This window comes from Pipistrellus kuhlii, unplaced genomic scaffold (genome assembly GCF_014108245.1).
Source record: "Pipistrellus kuhlii isolate mPipKuh1 unplaced genomic scaffold, mPipKuh1.p scaffold_m20_p_9, whole genome shotgun sequence".
NCBI classification, from domain to species: Eukaryota; Metazoa; Chordata; class Mammalia; order Chiroptera; family Vespertilionidae; genus Pipistrellus; species Pipistrellus kuhlii.
Window position 1 is genome coordinate 22,795,306 of NW_023425595.1, and position 20,683 is coordinate 22,815,988.

The following is a 20,683-nucleotide window of genomic DNA, read 5'->3' on the forward strand; positions in this document are numbered from 1 at the left end:
GGTTCCCAACACCCCCTCTTAAGGTTTGATTATCTGCTCTAATGGCTCATGGAACTGAAGAAAAACACTTTTCTTAATATTACTGATGTATTGTGAAGGAATTGAATGAAGAGCCAAATAAAGAAGTACACAGGGAAAGATCTGGAAGGCCCCTTGTGCAGGAACTTCTGTGCCTGTGTAGTTAGGGGTGCTCCATCATCCTGGCATGAGAATGATTCATCAACTCTGAAGCTCTCTCCCTTCATTTAGGGCTTTATTATGGAAGTTCCATTAGTGGAACTAATAGAGTTTATTAGTGGAGAGTCATTGAAGAGTTTAACTAGGGGAGTGAGATGATGATATCTGTAGTGCCTGAATTTCCAGTTTTCAGGAGTTGGAATAATGTGATATTTTATAGTCAAAGAAAGTGTTTTTAATTTTAGGGCTTTATTCAACATTTGGAATAAAATGTATCATAATATTTCTATGTCATATAACTTTTGTTCTTCATTGATGATTCTAAAATGGATTTTAACATAGACATTATGTGACTATGATGACAGATATTTATTGTGTATTTATTATGTAAAAGCTCTGTCCTAAGTACTTCACATGTATTAACTTATAATAACCCACTTGATCTGTATATCACCCAGTTACAATTCCAACTTTATAAAAGAGATAAATTAGATCAAAGTTACAGCCCTAGGAAGTGGTTGAGCTGAGATTTAAAACTAGGCCATCTGGCTCCAGAGCCCATGCTCTTAAACATGTCAACACACTGCTTCCTCAATCTGATTATTATTAAAATACAAACAAAACTTAGTGAACTTACAAGTAAGTGTGTGATAAATACAGTAAAAACATTAAAAATTATACTTCCTCATTTACAGAATGATATAAGTTGACTCTCTATATTCTGCTTTTATTCCAGTAAAATTTTTTCTTTTGTAAACATAAAGAGATAAACATTTATTTTGTGATTTAATGAGTTTGCTGGACAAACTAATATTAATATAATATCATATATTGTAGGGTAAAAATATTTTTTAAATTCAGTTAAGTTTACTTTAAAAATTAACTAAAAAATCACATCTGAAAAGACATAGGCAATATTTTAAAAATATATTTCTTATTGTTAATAGTATTGCAGATATCTCCTGTTTCCCCCTGTAATACTTTCAAGAATAAAGATTTTTAAAAATCAAATCTGAAAAGTTAATGCTGAATTGTAAAGTAAAATGTATTATTAACCTAATGTGTATACATACAATATGTTTATATTTATTCATAGTTTTTGGTACCATAGATGATTTTTTTTCCTCATGCTACCAAGATAGTAATGATTTTTATAACTATAGATAAGATTGAATGATTTTCATAAAAATGTTAAAATTGCTGAGAGTCTACACTCAAGGAACATTGCTAGTATTTAATCCAGAACTTCAGTGTCCTTAGAGATGATCTAGTCCAACACCCTCATTTTTCAGCTGGGGAAATAGAGGCAGAGGCTGCTTGTACCAGGTAGCAAAACTGAATCTAGAATCCAGGTCTCCTGGTCTACATACTAGTAACTTTTCACTAAGTAGCTTCTGTATGCTAACAAACAACAACCCTTTACTAAATATTTATACATCTGTCATTTTTCTGGCTTCATCTTGAATGTTTTGTCTGTTACATTTTTAGAACTTTTGGAATTTCTGTTTTCCTACACTCCCTAAATGCCACTAATTTTTCTTTGTCACTTTTTTATTATTGTTATGACACCTTGTTTCCTGAGGAACTTAAACTAGTGTTGTTTCTCTAGCTTTTGCTCCTACTTAAAGGAAATGATTAAATACAATGAAGTGCAAAGATTCGTGTGGCCCATAACATTTTGTTAAAATTGATTACTGGCAGGCATTGAAATCTTTCAAAGTCCATATGTATCGGTTTTCACCATAAAACATCCTGACTTGCTATTTCTGCAAAAGTATCATTTAAACTATGATTAATTTTTGTAAACCAACACATATGAAAACTCATATGCTGAAGTTCCAGAGTGAAACCAGCCCTAGCTGGTTTGCTCAGTGGATAGAGCATTGGTCTGTGGACCAAAGGGTCCCAGGTTAAATTCTGGTCAAGGGCATGTACCTTGGTTGCAGGCTTCTCCCCATCCCAGGCCCTGGTTGGCTTGTGCAGGAGGCAACCAATCAACGTGTTCCTCTCACGTGGATGTTTCTCTCTCTTTCCCTCTTTCACTCTCCCTAAAAATCGATGGGAAAATATTGATTTGAGGATTAACAAAACAAAACAGAGTGAAAGTCTTAGTATCATTGTACAAGTTGTGCTTCTTAAAATATTTTCCTATGGTTGCTTCTGTCATTTGGTATTTCATGTTAGCTTACATAATAGACTTGAGGAATTGAAAATATGCTAAAATAAGTAAAGAATCCATGTTGCTTAATAAGTGGATTGAGGAAAATGATTACCCAAATAAACTAACTTTTGAAAGATTTAAAGTAGATTTAAAGACATGTTACAGCAGAAGGAGTTTTTAACAGAGAATCAAGATTTCTAGGTTCCAGTCCACATTCTGCCAATAAGTAATTAATTATATGGCATCATGCATATCACTTTCAGCTTCTAGCTTTCAGCTTCCTAATTTGGAATCAGTCTATTTTTTTTTATTCTTTGCAATATTGATTTTCTGAGTTTATGCATGTTTAAATACGCATACCCACAAAAAGACATTTCAAGTTATTTGTAATAGATAAGAAAATTTTTAAAAATCACTTTTATATGTGATTAATTGTGGTAGAGCTAGTGATAGGGAACAAATAAGCTGGGTTGATTGGGAAAATCCAAGTTTTTAAATAATGCTCTCTTCCCCCACCCCCCCCACCCCCCACCCCCCCAAAGCTCAGATATGCAATGAACTTTGTAACAACTGTGTTTTTTTGTGTGTTTTTTTTCAATGCTTCAATTGGGAAATACATTTGGGGTTGGACATATATCACACACACACACACACACACACACACACACACACACACACACACATATACACCCTCTCCTTTAAGTTTTGTCTTTGGGGTCAATCTGGGACTTCAGGCCGGGACAAATAAGCACATTGTTAGTTTGTTAATAAGAACTGTGAAACTTCAAGATAAGAAAATTTATTCTCACAATATCAGTCTAGAAGAATAGGCTGTTTTTAAGTGGAAAGGAAAATAGGATTGAAGTTATGGTTTAAATGTTTAAATTCTGGCTGTGTATTTTAGGTTTGTCTTATGTCCTCTTTGTTTTTTATTTCTTTTGTGAACTGGTGATGGTGTTTAATAACATCTGCCTTACTTAAAAGATGGTTTTAAGGCTCAAAAAATCTAACGTATATGAAAACACTTTCTAGTACTTTTTGGGCTGTTTTGATTATTATATCTGATTTATTTTCATGTGCAGATTAGCTGGACAATTTTTATCACTGATGTCTACTCAACTTACACAAACTAATTATTTAATAACTTTATAAACAAATTTTGGCATAATAACTAAGGCCATTTTTATGATAGATTTTTATCATTTTACTAACTCATAAAGAAAGCTAAAATGAGTAGCCTATTATTGGATAATAACTTTCTTTATTATTTTTATCTTGGTTAAGTTACTAACCTGGTAGAATTTCTACTGTGGTTTTTATTTTGTAATGATAATGAAACGAATGATAGTAATATCAATATCACCTCATCCTTGCTGATGATCTCTGCCTTGTATTTCTTAAATTGCCAGATGAAATTCTTCTTGGCTTTTTCCAAGAGGGCTAAGCTGCTCTTCATTATTCAGTCCATGTGGACAAATGGAAGGAACAAAGGAGTGTATGCAGGCAACTCCTGATTGCCAGTGCTCTAAGTTGCACAGATAATTCCAAACAGCAGCTACTTCAGATGTTTATATTTAGCTCATGACTGGATTTAAGTGTTTACCTTTGAATAGAACATGTCTGATAATCCAGGAACTCACTGGTCTTTGTTTTGTTGCAATGATAATTAAAGCTTGGAAGCATTTTGTCTGAATCTAAAGTCTGTTTTATTGCCTAGAATACATTGGCCCAACACTCTAACTTGTGAATCTTCTTGGGAAAGTTGTTTCCCTCATCTCCTTGACTCAAAGAAGACTGATACACGCTTGAGTGGCATTTGCTCCTTCTTTTTCTTCTGTTCTAAATTGGCTAATTCATGCTTTGCTTATAGAATGGTGTTGGAAAACTAATTTTTATACAAGTATTAACATTTATAGTTCAACTGAATTTGCTTCTAAATTCACACCAATTATTTCTTTAACTATACTGGATTATAGTGACTTAATGATTTTGGATCTGTGCAGTCCTGAAAATTCTTAATTGATTCTCACTTTAGTATTTTAGACTTTTTTCCTTAAAAAGAAAAAAACACACAAAACCTATTTCTATTTCCTTTGATGTAGTTTTACTACTATGAACTAATAATGTTACAACATAACTCAGGTATCTCTGTAAAGCAGTGCCCGGAAAGCTCTAGGAATGGCAGAGCCCCTTTTTCCAAATCACATTTAATAGGTTTTCTTGTAGTTTAGTATTTACTTGCTTTCACAGTGCCTTTTTATTTTCACTGAGTCTATATTCTTCAATTTTTTAATTGTAGATAGTCTTTAGTAATGAACTATACATTATTAATACATGTATTTACTGGATTAGGATAGGAGTTATATTTTATATTAGAACCTATTAATTCCTTATATTTAAAGCTACCCTTGGTTATTTGGTTAGAACTACCTATGAATAAGCTTGAAAATAATTTTAGGCATGTAGATTGTAGATTTTCTAATACTGTTTTTTGTAGAACTGGGGGAAATAATGGAGTGTATTCTAAGGCCATTGACGCTATAGCTTTTGTTGAATGTAAGTCTTGTCTAGATTTCCAAATATTTGGCTGGATTTTCTACTTAAAATAAAGTGAGAAAGTTTTTATGTTACCGTTCTTGTGCTAGACAGAGCTTTCCATTAATATTCCTTAACAATAATTTTCATTATTGCTTCATTATGTATATAACCCAAGGCCTTAGTCTTCAGAAGCATATATAAGTTTTTCATTGATTTATGTGCTTATATTTTCATCATATGAAAGATAAATATGTACTTAATATCAAGATTAAAATTCATACTGATATAATGTAAGATTTAGATATTTTAATGTTCTAATTGTTTTTACATAAGCATTTTTGTGTTATTTAGTTAATTATTGAGTAAAATTATGTTTTTCTTTTCTAAAATGAGAAAAATTAGCATGGCCTTAATATCCCATTAATTGAGATTTCAGTTCATGGAAAATGGATTGACTATTTTATAAATGTTAAGTTAACATTTTCTCTTTGGAATACTTGGAGCATAGGAGCATTTGTACAAGATTCATGAAATCAAGATTACATGATTACATTATTAGGTTTAGTCTAAATAATAGTTCTATTAGGTGTTTCTTTAAAAATAATAGGTCTGTATAAAAATATGTATGTAGAATATATGTAATATATATTTATTTCAGTTTATATTTATATATTATAAGTTTCTACATGTTTTCAGTAGTGATAAATTAAACCTAATTATTCTGTAGAATTGTGTTACTAATATTTCAGGCTTACTAATAATTTAAAATTTATCTCATAGAATTTTTATGAAATTTATCAACTATAGGGTTCTTTTTATATAATTTTATTGGTCAGAAACTGACATTAAATGAGAATGAGTTATGACTAGGGTACTTACATGTTCTGGTTCACCTGAGATTGTCCTCGTTTACACTTATGTTCTTGATGTGCTAATTAGCAGTGCCTCCTTTCACTTAATAAGTGAATTTCTTAATTCTAATTTGTATGATGAATTATATGAATGAATTTGCATAATATAATTCTTTCAATAAGTATTTATTGAAGATCTACTATGTAGGTGCTGTGGGAATAGCTAATGTAAACAAATTAAAAGACAACATATCAAGAAAACCAGGAGTTTTTATCTGTAATTGTTGCCAGAAAGGTGATCAGGTAAATTGTCTTTCTCATGCGATATAAAAAAAAAAAGTCATTGGTGCATGATAGTTGAGTACTGCTAGAATTATAGCACATTGAATATTTAGATAGAAAGGAGCCCCATCAACATTTTTGAAAGAGATTAAGGGATATGCTATAGATGTGTCAATAAGATGGTAGGAATATATTATTTTTATAAAGTCAATGAGTAGTTCAAAATTTTTCAACTTTGTTTTACATTAGTAGATGTAATAGAAACAAGCTGCAAGTACTGTTTAACTTAATTAAAATTGTGTTTGATAGGTGGTAGAGCAGAAATCTCAAATGGTATATTACTTGTAGCTTGTAAAAGCTTATTCAATACACTTATTATTTTCTTAAACAAAATCTAGAAAGTGAATCAAATGAAATTTTGGCTAGTGGAGTTGTATAAAATATAAAGTGACAGAGCTAGGTAGAAAGCATAAATTTAAAAATATTGAGAGAATTGCTCTAGATTAGTCTATAGGAAAACCATCAAGGTCATTTTCTTAAACTTTTGAAATTCAATCAAAGAATTAATTTTGGGATCTAAAGTATAGAACATCCTCCTTAAAAAGCTTTAGTGGCATAATGAGTTGGCCAATCAACTGTAATTCCTTTGGCAGTTATTACTTTGGGCAATTAAGCATTAGAACCTGTTCTTTGATTATAGTGTCTTGGCATATAATTCAATTTTATTAGAAGAGGGTAATGTTAGAAAGGGTTGATACAATAACAAATTCCTTTGAAATGTTTCCTGTATAATTGCTTATTCTATATAATTTATATGGTCCTTTAGTTGATTCTGCCTTCTAAATTATAGTATAGGTTCATAGAGCTATTTGAAATTTTTTTCATACAATTCAAGACTGAATTTCTAGGTATAACATTGTCTAATTGGAGAATTTCTAATTTGTTTATGTGTATTTAATCCTCTTAGCCATTAGACTTCACTTACTCTTTTTAATCCTATCTAAGAAAAGGGTAATATGCAAATTAACTGTCACTGCTTCACAAAGAAGCACCCATAACCACAAAATGGCAGAGCCCAGTCCCCTCAGCTCTGCTGGAATCCCCAGTCCTGGAGGATTGGCTGCTGAGAGCGGGCAGTGAGAGACCTGGCAGAATGCTTACTTTGGCGGTGATGAGGCAAGCATCCCGCCTCAGCTGCCAAGGGCCTCTGGGCAGTGGGTGCAGAGTAGCCAGGCCCTGCAGAGAGTAGAGAACCATGGGGAGTGGGCCTAAGCTGTCACTGCTCCCAATTGGAGAGAGCTTCCCTGAGGGCTCCCAGGTTGGAGAGGGTGCAGGTTGGACTGAGGGACCCACCACCCGTGCATGAATTTTGTGCACAGGGCATCTAGTATATATATAAATATATATATATTATTGATTTCAGAGAGGAAGGGAGAATCATTGATCAGCTGCCTCCTGCATGCCCCACACTGGGTAGTGAGTCTGAAACCCAGACATGTACCCTGACCAGGAATTGAACCATGACCTCCAGGTTGATGCTCAATCACCCAGCCACTCTGGCTGGGCTAGTTTTTACAAGATCTTAAATAATATTGAAATTATAATTGTTCTAAATGTACATTAATTTGCCTTTTACTACCACTCTATCTACAAACAAGGTATTTAACTTTTAAAAAATACAGAAGACTTCATAAAGACTATGTATGAAGTCATTGTCATAAAGTAGTTGTAATTCCTATCCATCCCTCCCCCCCATCCCCAAACATTTGTGGTTTACTGGAAAGAGTCTGGGCTTGATAATCATATATCTGTCTTAGAATCATGATTCTAAGCTGTTATCTGAAGCATATTTTTAACCTTTTCAACCTCATTTTCCCAAGTGTGTTGAAACAGATAAAAATGCTAAGTACTAAGTACTAATGATAGAAAGTAACATCAAATGTGTTAAAAAAAATGTTTATTGAATCTGAATCTACATTTCTTTCATTGTTTAAATTGTATTATTTATCTCTATCTTTTTATTGGATTTGATATTCTACTGCTTGCACAGCTGTGAAGATGGCCAGTAAGTTCAGTTTGTTATCATGATTACAAAACTGGAGGCAACTCAGATATGGTTCAAATACTGCTAAAGTCCAGAGCAATTCCATATGGTTTGTTAATTGCTGTGGTTGCCTATCTCCAACTATTCTGGGAACTACTGATTTAGATTTGTTTATTAGTTCACTTCAACTTTACTGAGCACAAAGTAAGTGATAGGCACTGTAGTTGTTTATGTCTGTGATTTGTCATAGAGAGGCATATGACATAGACCCTGCCCTTAAAAAGTTAACAGTCAGGTAAGAAGTACCCATGGTGGCCCATCATTTGCTCTTTCTCTCCACCAGTCTTCTCTATAGATTTATGAGCAGCACTAAGATTCTTATCTAATTCACACCTAGTCTTTAAACTTGGGTGGGGAGTCAAGAGAGTCCAGCAGGGAGGATGTGCTTGACATCTATTGTTGGCAGAGCTTGCTGCCTTTGCAATTCTTCCAAGGCCACTGTTGTTATAATCTTTTACAAGCAAAGGTCTTTTTTTGTTATCATCCTTAAGTACAACTATTGTAATCATCTTCTAGTTGCCTTTTCAGACATTTGCCTCTTCAAAATGTAGTGTCCTGTAGCACTGAGGTTATTTCTCAGTGCTAACACATTATCGTGGGTGGAATTCTATTCCCTATGAGTCTCAAATATTACTACTATATTATCCCCTTCTTCCATCTGAATCACATATGCAGCTTTTGCCCTCAAGTTAAAATATTTAATTAAAAATCCTTAATTTATTCATCTAACAATTATAAAACCATGAATATTTTAAAGTTATAAAGTGTATAAACTTCTTTAAAAATTTTATTTGTAACCCAACAATTATTGTTTGAAGTAATCCTGTTTTAAAATCTTGAATCATGCTTTTTCTATGCATTTGTAAGAGAATGGCCCAGAATGAGAATGGGACATTCTATTTGTGAATAAACTAATTTTTGTTTATAGACTTAACAAACACAATTGACTTTTAATTTCACTTTTAAAAGAAAAAGCATAGAAATGTTTTTAAGATATTTTGTTTATGTTGTACTTTAACAAGATCAAAATCATTGTGTGATGGGAGATTCTTGATCATTTCTGAACCCATGCTTTAATTGTCTTTTTTTTCCTTTGGTATTTCTTAATATTTGTGCGCTGAAATTTGTGAATTTTATGTGAGAAACATTAAACAACCTTCTTAAAAGCTTTCTGAACATAATATGTTTTTATTGTATGACTAGAGGCCTGGTGCATGAAAATTCATGCACTGGAGGGGGGTCCCTCAGCCCGGCCTGCCCCCTCTCACAGTCCGGGAGCCCTCAGGGGCAAGAGAAGACCCAGCAATTAAGGGAAGGTGACACCCATCACACCTCTGCTGCTGCCACTGCTGGCAGTGCTAGTCTCAGTTGGCCCTGGTTACCTGAGCCTTGGGTGGTCCTGGGTGGCTGGACACCCACCATCTGAAGCTTGCCTGCGCCTTGGGCCAGCCTTGGGCAGCTGGCTGAGGGAGTTGGCACCGCCATCTTGTGGCTGTGGTCGCCACTATCTTTGAGGGCAAGGCAGACAAATTAGCATGTTCTCTCCTTATTGTATATGGGCCCTGCCATCTTTGAGGATGGGGCATTCAGTTAGCATATTTTCTCCTTATTGGCTATGGTCACCAACATCTTTGTGACAGCATGAGGGTCAATTAGCATATTCCCTCTTTATTAGAAGAATGATAATACCACCTATTGTACCAGAGATCATTGTAAAAGTAAAAACAGAAAGTGGAAAGAATATATTATTTATTCTGCATTATTCAGCTATGAAAGAACAATAAAAGAAAAAAGCATTTTTAGAATAAATATGAAATATCCATTTCCTCTCTATAGGCTCATAATCTGAGTTTGTGATGGCTGCAATCTGTATTACTGGCCTGTTATCTGGTCTGATATTCAGTACTGTAATTTGGGGAACTGTGAACTATCTATGATTATGTAAAAACACAAATAAATAATCTCCCTTTGTTGTTTTTCAGTTTTGTTTTATTTATTTATTTATTTTCAGTTTTATTTTAACTTAAAATATTTAGCACACCTTCCCAACAAAGTCTTAGCATTGGCAACTGCCAGGTCCGCGGGGATGTCCAGATATCAATAAACAATTCAGGAAAAAAGGTGGCCTGTGGATTGCTGATCTACGGATTACTTAGATTGCTGATCACGTAATCAGGGAAAGGGATTCATTTCATGCTGCCAGACCTGGAATGGGGGCTTCATAGAGGAGCTGAAAAGAACAGTTAAGACCCAAAAGACCAACCAAATCAGTCTATGGGGGAAAGAAGCAATTCCAATATTTGAGAGTCTAGGTCCATATAGTAGTAAACACAGGAATCCAGATAGGGGGTTCTTGGCCCCAGGAGTTTAGAATTTGAAGGAAATAAAATCAGAGGGAGAAAAAGAGAATAAGCATGAAAGTGAGAGATGAAATTAGTAGTAAAAAAATGACTACATAGAGAGGATAAATGGTGATGGAAAAGAGAAAACAAAATAAGTAAATAAACAATGGTAGGTATTTGTGACTTAGACTGGAAGGGCAACAGGGCTTTGTGCCAGTGGCCTGAGCTCTGTTAAAGAGCAAAGGGTATCATAGACACTTTCCTAGGTGAACACTTTCATTTTAGTAAGGACTTTGGAAAACATTGTATTTCAAAACAAAACAAAACAAGAATATATTATGAGGAGATTTCAGTTACAGCCTGCTGGGTAAACTAGTTTGGAGAATGTGGATCATTTAGGAGTCCCATTCTCAATTTATCAGAGTGGTTAAGAGGACAGAATATGTGGCCAAACTACTTGTTTTGCATCTAAAAAATATGGCTTAATAGCTTTAGGACTTGGGCAAATTGCTTGACCTTTTTATGCTTCAGCTTCATCTTTAAAAATCGGGGTAACAATATGACCTACTGCACAGGATTGTTGTGAGGGATAAATTAGTGTGTACACATACACACACACACACACACACACACACACACACAAACATACACACGCTGGGCAAATGTTGGCTTACAATTGTTGAGTACATGAAACAGTTTATTCTTAAATTATCATTCATCAATTATTGTATTATTTTTCATACAAACAACTGTATACCTTCTTTCACCCAACCCTGTATTTATATAAAGTTCTTCCTAGCACAAAGGAATTGCTATATAAACTTCAGCAATTATAATTATTGTACAATGAAGCACATTGGGTTAAGTCAGGGATTCTCATATTTACATGAGGCAAGTTGTAAATGCAACCTAGAAGTGGGCAAAGTATATAGCTTGTACAGACCACTGTCCTAAGCCTTAGTTGTGTTCCTCAGACCTTGCTAGGTAGGCACACTTCCTAGGTTTCTCCTGGTAACTTCCTCTTGGCAAGTACCTGACAAGCACACTGTATCCCACAGCAGCAGCACGCTTAATGTGTGCAAATATTTCTCAGCCTTTCGTCAGCATGGTCAATATTGGATCTGGAATATTTGGGAATGCCGTGGTCTGCATGATCTTTGTATTTGGTCTCAGAACCAGGAGGCCACATGCTCCTTGGAGAAAGAGGGCTTGGAGGATAGTCATAAGAAAGGACCTTGACTGCCAGGTTGGGTGCGAATTTCCTGAGTAACTCCAGGCATATCACTTTATATCAAGATTGGGTTTTACATCCCCTAAGATGTCAAAGTTCAGTTTACTCACCTCTTTGGTTGTCTGATTGATTGCCTAGACAAGCTTTTAAACTTCTTATTTTGTTAACAAAGACTTATGAGGGAAGTTATAAATTTCTAAGCCTTATGCGACATTAAAATTCTAGGTTCCTGAGAGCATAGCGCCTAACTTTTAGAAACTCCGTGCTATGTATTGCATGTCTGAAGTGAGGAAACTCACCTCTTCCTCAGACTCCAGATGCCCTTGAATTAAGAATTAGAAATCCTCAATCCAAATCCAATCAAATGCTCTGACTTGGTACATTTCTTTACCTCTCAAAAACTTAGGTTTTTATCTCCAAAATGAAAATAACAATGCAACCTTTAGGAGGAAGATGAAATAAGATAACATAAAATCCTTTAGGAGAATGCCTTCTTAAATAAGGTCTATTTTTCTTAATTTTTCCTTTCATATCTCCTTATTCTGATGGAGCTTCTGGAAAAAATAGCCAATTCTGTAATGCAGGGCGGCAATATTGAAACAAATAATTTTTGTGTGCTTCCCCGAGGACCAAAGAATTCCTTGTTTCCAAAAAGCCAGAAATTACCATTTTATGTGTAAATTATGGAGATATAGCATTGACTAATGAACATCCGTAGAGAACAGTAATATAAAAGGCAGCCTGTCTTATACTGAAGAGGAGATGTTTCAGGATACCTTCATTTCCGGATCCTAAAACGATGGGCTAATAAAGCACAATGGGCTCCAGCCCCAGCTGTGAGGTTAGGCAGAATCCCGTGGATTGTTCTTGCTCTTTTGGGATCTGCAATATGAATGGACCTCAGTTGATCCAGGAATTGACTTCCTTTTGCAGCAAGGAAGAAGGGGGGAAGCTCAAGGAGAGGTAAGTGTGCCTGGAATAGACAGGAGAGTTTGATACTCATTTAAGGAGTTACTGGGCATCCTTGTTTCTACACACAAGATTTTAATGACATTTTAAATGAGAGTTGTTTATATTTAAAGAAGGAAGTTCTCATACTTTCAGTTAAAAAAAAACACACACACAACACAACCCAAAACCACAACAATTCATGAGCTACACTTCCTTTGTAGCCTAGTCCCTTAGTGAATCCTAAGAGCACAATTGCTGCATTTATTAAACTTTTTATTTACTAAGAAATGGACAGTAGCATATGGGAGCAATGACAATAGCTGACTGATGAGAAAACAAAGGAATTCCAGTATTGCGCTGTTTTGAAAAAAGTCATTCAGAATTTAGTCATATTGGTTCAGCTGTTGTAACCAAAGACTGATAAGATAATAGAGGTCTTTGTGGTGGTTTTGTACTGAAATCCTTTATCTTTATGATGCACTGGGGCCCTTTAGAGTAGAGAGCTTTTAAAACTGCTGTTGGCTTCAGAACTCAAATTAGCTGCTGGTACACTGGGACAGGGGTTCCTTTCTCAGGCAGGCACCACAAAGTAACTTTTATCAGGGGGCCTCCTGATAGATTGTTAGTTTCTTCAGCTTACCCTATTTTTTTTTTTTTTGTTGACTTTCTGCTGCCCTATTTTGTGACATTTAAAAGAAGGCTATATCAAAAAAGGCCACTGCTAAATGATGGACTGAGCTTGACTGTGAAGTGGAGACATCACAGCCCATCTGATGTGCGAGGAGGCTGCAGTATGAGACACAGGTTACCTGAGGGCAGACAAGATCAAATGCAGCTTCCTTTTATGACTAGCATTGTATTTTGGCTTTCTTCTCAAACAATGTCCATTTAAAAAAAAAATTAGAACTGACCAGGGAATTGACTCTTAAGAGCTTTTCTTTTCAACTTAATTTAAAATCTTTCTGGATTGTTGGCGGAGTTCCTTGATTAATGCTGCTGTGGAATTACAGTTAAGTGCTTTAATCTTTCTAGGATTGATGTGGAAAAGCATATCTTCATCAGGACTCCACTCCAATGCCACTGCTGCTCCTCCCTGTTGTTCCTAACAACACATTTAGTCTAACCAGGCTCCTTGTAATTTAATTGTTAAATCCTATTAAGTTTATTGTAGTAGTGTGATCCTATATCAGAGAATGGTTAGGTAGAATTCTTACTTTCAATTCCCTAACACACACTTCTAGATAATGCATTTGTTGGTATTAATTTTATTTGGCTTGGTAAACATTGCGTTTTAACACTATTGTCCTTCATGTTATAAAAAATGGAGATGTGAAAAGTATGCAGAGACATTTACAAAATTTAGTTTAGCTTTCCCTTTGCACGCCGTCTCTTCTGCCTCTCCCCCCCACTCTCCTAGCCTCTTACTCTAGCTCTCTCTGTCTCTCTTTCCACCACTGTCCCTACTTTTGGGTTTTCTCATTAGGAAAAAATTAGTTGTCACACATACCAGTGATCCACTTTCAGGGGACAGCTATGAAAAGAATGATCTGTTTAAAATGTTTATACTGTAAAAGTCCTAGGTACTGGATATTATAAAATAGGTAAGACAAATCTCTGCATATTAGAGTGCTCTGTAAGGTGACTGCCTTGTCCAGTATGGAATCTCTTCTTTTACATAGTATTTTTTAAATTTAAAAATTGTTTGATTTTTAGAAAGAGAAAGGAGGGAGAGAAAGAAACATTGATTTGTAGTTGGATTTATCCACATATTCATTGGTTGATTCTTGTATGCACCCTGACCAGGAATTGAACCCACAACCTTGGATAACACTTCAACCAACTGATCCACTTGGCCAGGGCCAGATATGGAGTGTTTAGTGATTTCCCAAGGTCCATTCTTCTTTCTAGCACCACTGCTTGTAATTTCACATATTTCATTTGGTCAAAATTAACTAGCAGATTGTGGAGCTAATTTTTGTGATAAGTTTTAAACTTGATTTTTAATTTTTTTGTTCTATGTCAAGAAGGGATTTTTACTAATATCTTAATATTTTACTTAACTTCTCATCAATTTTGAATGGACTTTGTTGGCTTTTGGACTACAGAGACAGGTAGTTATAGTTTATAAAGTTAACAAAGAATAGTCTATTTTAGTTAATTGTTTTGAGTTTTTCAGGTTATGACCAAAAAGGGCTAGAGGGCTGATTTCAAAACTGTTATGGTGAAAGATGGCATTTGAAAACTTTTGATGAGGGGGAAATTGCTGGCATATTTACATTTTGAAAAGTGTTTCCTTATTTACACACTATTGACTTCCTATTGAGACTCAAATTTTAAGTACAACTGGTAAAGAATTCAATGGATCAAACTCAGTAAATCTGAAGTCACTGGGAATAAAGGCCCCTAAGAAAAAAAATGTGTCAATTTTAAAGGTCTTTCCTAACTGAAGACCATTTTGTGATAGAGCCAAAGGTTAATAAAATCAGTAGTGAATGTAGCAATTTTACAGATAAGCTATTCACAACAAGTGTAGTTACTTGAATAAAAAGCTAATTCAGTTCTAAAATGCCACATGCAGTAGCAGTGAATAGCTGCTTTTAGGTGCTTTCTGGAGGAGGATAAAATACAGAATCACGGCACTCTTCTCCTCCAGCGTCCCTGGCTGCCTGTAAATTGCCGTGAATGGGGCTGTGGGCTGACAGGCTCTATTAAGACAAACTGCCTTTCTCATCGGAGAGATAAAATAAATCAGGTGTTTAGTCAAATTAAAATACTTCAGCTGGAGCAGGCCCTGGGGAGCACTGATCCACCTGACTAATCTGAGAGAAACTCAAGACAGATGTGGTTTGGGGATAAAGACGACCCCATGGAAAAAAACAAAAACCCTGCTGCACTGCCTTTGGAGTTGGAGAATAGACACAGTTTATAGCGGAAAGTGTCAGGCGCACACTGTGTGTGATATTGGATAAAAGCAGGCATGCTGGCTTGTAGAAAGCTGTGTACAGAAGCTTTTTTTTTTTTTTTCTGGTTTCCTTTTTTGCGGTTTATGAAACTAACTGTTTTTGTGTGGGAGAGACACATTGCTGGCAATGCATTTTAGAGAATTGTTTTAAGATAGCCCGAAGGATGTGAATGAGATAATGTTAGGCAGCTACTGATGACCTCTGCTGGCCTGGGCAGAGCTAAAGGAGCTGATCCCCTTTTCCCCCATTGATTTTACCAAACCTCAAAGCAAAATATTCTGCCTAGAGTTAAGCTACCTTAGAAGAGCATAGTCTTTTGTCTTCCTTAACATAGCCTGACAGTGTTTAGGTTTCCCAACTATATCCCATAGTCTACTACTTCAACAACTGTAGTAGTTATAGTTCCCTTGCCATAGCCAAGTTTCATGTTCACTCACACTGAGATTTTTTTTTTTAGATAAAATAACTTGTTTTTGCAGGTTGGTTGGTCAGTGTGATTCAGCCTTGATATTATTTTTATTACAGCAGCATAAATATTTACTGTTAATTAAAACAAAAAAGCCAGCTCCACAAGGTTTGGACCACAGTATGTGAACAAACACAATGGATACAGAACAAAAAAAATGATTCCCTCCCCACACACACAAATTAGCCTACACATTTAAAGAGTGTAAACTGTTGTATGGTATAAATTGATTTCTCCTTAATTTGATCCCCGAGGGACTAATGGCCATATTACAGGGTGTCTCAAAAAATGTATATATACACTTTATATACAGCTGATAGCTAAATTTTCAAAATGAGATGCATTTTAATAAGCACTGTCTTTATAATTATTCAAAGTGGGAATATACATTTTTAGGGGACACCCTGTATGTTATATATAATTTCACATTCAGGAATAATTTTAGATTTGTTATACTATTACTAGTACATTTCATTCCAACCGAATTTGTTTTTCCATTCATATTTCTATTCACAATATATGTGCACCTCAAATTTAAGGAGGAGCCTAAATCCTCAATTTAAAAATACTGACATCTGACTTAAATACTTCTTAGACATGTATTTATTAACTTCAATGAAAAACTAATTTAGACATCACTGAATTTTTATAATTGAACAATTTGAATCTTTTTGTAAAAAAAGAGATATGATAAAATGGTGTTATTCTACAAATTCAGATCTACTTCTACATTTCTGTTAGTGTTGGAAGCACCAGTGCATTTATAGACCTGTTGGCTTCCCCGTAAACAGAAGAAGCTAAGAAGTAATTTAAGTGTATCCTCAGCTTCTCTTTCTCCTATGCAGAGGAGAAAGAGGAATATATCAATGGATGACTGTTGAAAAGACATAGATGGTTTAACCTGGGAGAAGAGAAAATTTTCCAGTCCCTTTATTGTTCTTGGACCCAAGTTTCCTATGAATGTTCATCTTTATTAACAAAGAATTATGGCTCTGTAGCTTTCCCAGTATCCAGTAAGTTTTCTTGGAGCTTACCTCATATAGTTATGTATAACAAGAAAATTACATGTAGATCAGAATGTTGCAAAAAAAAAAATGTGTAATAAAGTGTGCATATATCTCATTTATCTATTTTCATAGGTTTCAAAACTAATTTCCACACTGTAGCCAGAATGACCACATCACCCTTGCTTACTGCTTTACTGATTTGGGTATATTCTTAGCATAAATATGAAGTTGATTAGCATTGTTTACAAGAAGCTGAAAGGTGTGACCTTCTTCTACCTCTCTAGCCTCATCTGGTACTATACTTATTTTTCTTGCAAGTTTTATTACTTTCTAAAACACACTGAAAGTCTGCTTCTCCCACCTAGAGGGCCTTTGTCTATTTATTTTCTCCTTCTGAAAAGCTCCTTGACGACCCTCCACATCTTTGCTTAGTTAACTCTATTCATCTTTCTGCTAATTTCTTACTTTTTTCAGCCATATCTTCCCTGTACTTAAGCTTCTCAAACTTGGTTAAACTGACCCCTAAGCATCTGTCTTATTTGTACATCTTATTTAGTTTTAGTTTATTTGTATGATTACTTTATTAAATTGTCTCCTCATTTGGACTATAAATTGCATACAAGAAAGGAGAAGGTAACTCTGCTTTTTCTTACTATGGTTTCAGTATCCTTAATTCTTGATATAGCACCTAATATATATGCAATTCAGGATTTTTTTTAAAGTTAAAAATAAATGAAATGAGTAAATAAATTAATTTTATACTTTTTAATATATTCTAATCTCTCTCTCTCTCTCTCTCTCTCTCTATATATATATATATATATATATATATATATGTTAGCTGAACTTGTGAAGAAATTTTTGATGCCCTGTGGGAACCTACTTTTATATTTTAACTAGTGGCCTAGTGCATGAATTTGTGCACATCGAAAGGAAATTAATTAAAAGAAATATTTTCATATCATTATTCACCCTTTCTCTATAATAGAAGTGTCAACCAAATTCATGATCCACAAATGAGGGATCAAAACACATGCAGGTGATTGGCATCAGCGAGAGCTTTATATGTATTGTGCATGCGCAGTCAACTTAGCTTTTTATAGATATAGAATAAACTTAATTAGACCCGCTTTCTGATTTAGCTCAACTTTTTCCAGCCCAGTGAAGCACCCAGCTTCTCTTTCAGGTAATTGTCAGCAACCTAGCAACATAACACAAAGCAGATTATTATTGTAGATCATACATGGAGAACAAAGGGTAAAATATTTCCCTACAGCAGTGTTTGACTTTATTCTGTGCAGTGAGAAAACATGAAGTCATTTTCGAGGTCCACCATTTCTTACTTCTTTTCAGTTGGGTCAAGTTTCTAAGCTTTCTAAATCTCCATTTTCTGGCTAATGAAAGAAAATAGGATTCCACCGAGTCTCCTATCTACGTACTCCAGGACTTTTGTGAGGATCAAATGAGATGAAGCATGGGAAAACACTTCACAGACATTTGGTTAAAGTGTAAAATGTTTCCACCTGGCTATAAAGCAAGTCATGTTCCTGGACTGCAGAAACTCCAAGGAGGCTAGTTGCTAGGAAGAGAAGCCAGGTATTGCTATGTGACATCATTACCTAGTGCCCACAGCGATTGTTTCTGGGCTGAGCTATGGGCTGCATTTTGTCCTATGGGGTCTCAGCAGTGTCAGCTGCAATTTGGTGGGCTGTGACTTGGGGGTGGTAGTGGGGCCTGTGTCCCACTTGGGGGAAGCCGACTGTTGCTTTGTGGGTGCCAGGTTCACAGTGTCCTTTCTCTATAAGTGGTCATGGCAGCTCCTATGTTGAGAGTCTGCCCTGTAGTGGTCAGTGCACGTCATAGTGACTGGTCAGAAGATCAGACACTTAGCATATTGGCCGTATATATTCCTGGATCAAGAAGTTCTCTCTTTTACCATGCTGAAATAAAAGCTGATTTAAAAAAAATCAAATTGATTAGCTAGAAAGAAAGCTGATCACTATCCTTGATACATTATTTGTTCCTTTATCAGTGAAATGTATCTCTGTCACCTTCTCAACTATCTTATTTTTCTTCTAATTTTAACTTTAGGTCATCTTTCCACTCAGTGAATCTTTAAGGGATAAAGATATTGGCAGTTTGTTTAGGACTTGGATTTGCATTGAGTATCCCAAGGTAGTCTTAAATGTCTTAGCTTTTCTGCCGACATCAGACTTACCCTCTGGGAATCATATACCGGAGTGGGCAAAAGTAGCTTTACAGTTGTGAGTTCAAGAAACAGTTAATGAAGCTACTCACTAATCATAAGCTGCATATATATATATATATATATATATATATATATATATATAATTTTTTTTTCCAATTAGGAACAACTGTAAACCTACTTTTGCTAACAAGTGCTAGCCAGCATCTCCTGAGGCTCCCTTTCTCCAAAGGGCTGCTCAGGAAATGTGGCCACTCCTAATTAAAATATGTTTAGTTTTTCAGATTACCCTGGTGCTCTCTTAGCAGGAATTAAAGGGGTTTCATAAGGAGATTGGAAGTCTCTTCTTCCACATGCGCAAAAACTGGCAATCTTTGTCCCCTTTGACAGCTGGTGGCATCTTTCTGAAAAGCTTTCAAATGATAGATCATTTCTTCATAATGAAACTGTGTGGCTTAAACACAGAGGGTTGAAATTCTTATCTTATGCTGCAGTAAAATGCTCTAATTTTGATTCACAAAAGGATTCCGTACTCTTTACTTTGGAGAGCTGTGCAATTTGCCCATAAAAAGACTGTTCAGCACCATTAGTGCATACCATAAGTGTTCACTGACATCATATTCATTAAACAGCACATCCTTATGCATAACCTCCTCAACCTCGAATGTGTTTTTTCCTTTGAAGAATGACGAATGACAAAGGGGCGAGAGAGCCCCCAAGCAATACTGTTGGCTGTAAGGATGAACTTGGGAACTTTAACTTGATCCCCTCACATGAAAAAAACAAAACAAAAACAAACAAATAAACAAACAAAAAAACAGGTTCAATCCTTTCTTACCTAAGGCAAGACCATTTGTTTGTCGGTTAGTTTCATGGCCAAGAGAGTGACCCCTGACTTCTGAGCTTCAGAGACAAATCTTTGCACAATAGAAAAATTTCATGAGGGCAATGACCAGAAAATTCCTTAAATAACATCTACTGAGAACCTACCTATCTCTTAGAGCCTATGTTAGTCCCGGAGGGTAGAGGTGATTATAGAATATTAATACAAGCCATCGTTTCTAATACTTGGAGCTAAATATCATCTGTTTCCTAAATTGATCTGATAGATTGGGGGGCGGGGGAGGGGAGAGGCATGGGGTAAAAGGGAAAGAATAGGGTAGGTAGTTTTGCTTTGTTTTGTTTTTAAGAGTGAAATGGAGAAGAGCCAGAGAGAATTATATTGGGAACAATAGTTGTTCTTGGCAGGGCCAGCTACTAAACCTAGCATCAATTCCATTGCTACTCCATAGTGTTCCTGCACTCACAATGACCTCCAGCTATTCTCCCAGATCTATAAGTGTGGTGGGGCAGTCCCTTTCTAAATCTGCCCTCCTCCCACCCCTTTTCCCTTTCCCCAGTTTC

At 35.4% G+C, this 20,683-nt stretch overlaps 1 protein-coding gene across 21 annotated transcripts in view; it reads left to right on the plus strand.

The window, feature by feature from the left end:
- SOX6 (SRY-box transcription factor 6) overlaps positions 1 to 20,683 on the plus strand; it is a 525,015-nt gene that overhangs the window by 323,104 nt on the left and 181,228 nt on the right. The window contains exon 1 of one of the 21 annotated variants that reach the window (XM_045577998.1): positions 17,281 to 17,332. The exons of the other annotated variants lie outside the window; for them this stretch is intronic. Within the exon in view, the coding sequence (XP_045433954.1) occupies positions 17,296 to 17,332 (37 nt within the window). The 5' untranslated portion in view covers positions 17,281 to 17,295. Of the gene's footprint in view, positions 1 to 17,280; positions 17,333 to 20,683 lie in introns of those variants that run through there. 21 annotated transcript variants of the gene reach the window in all.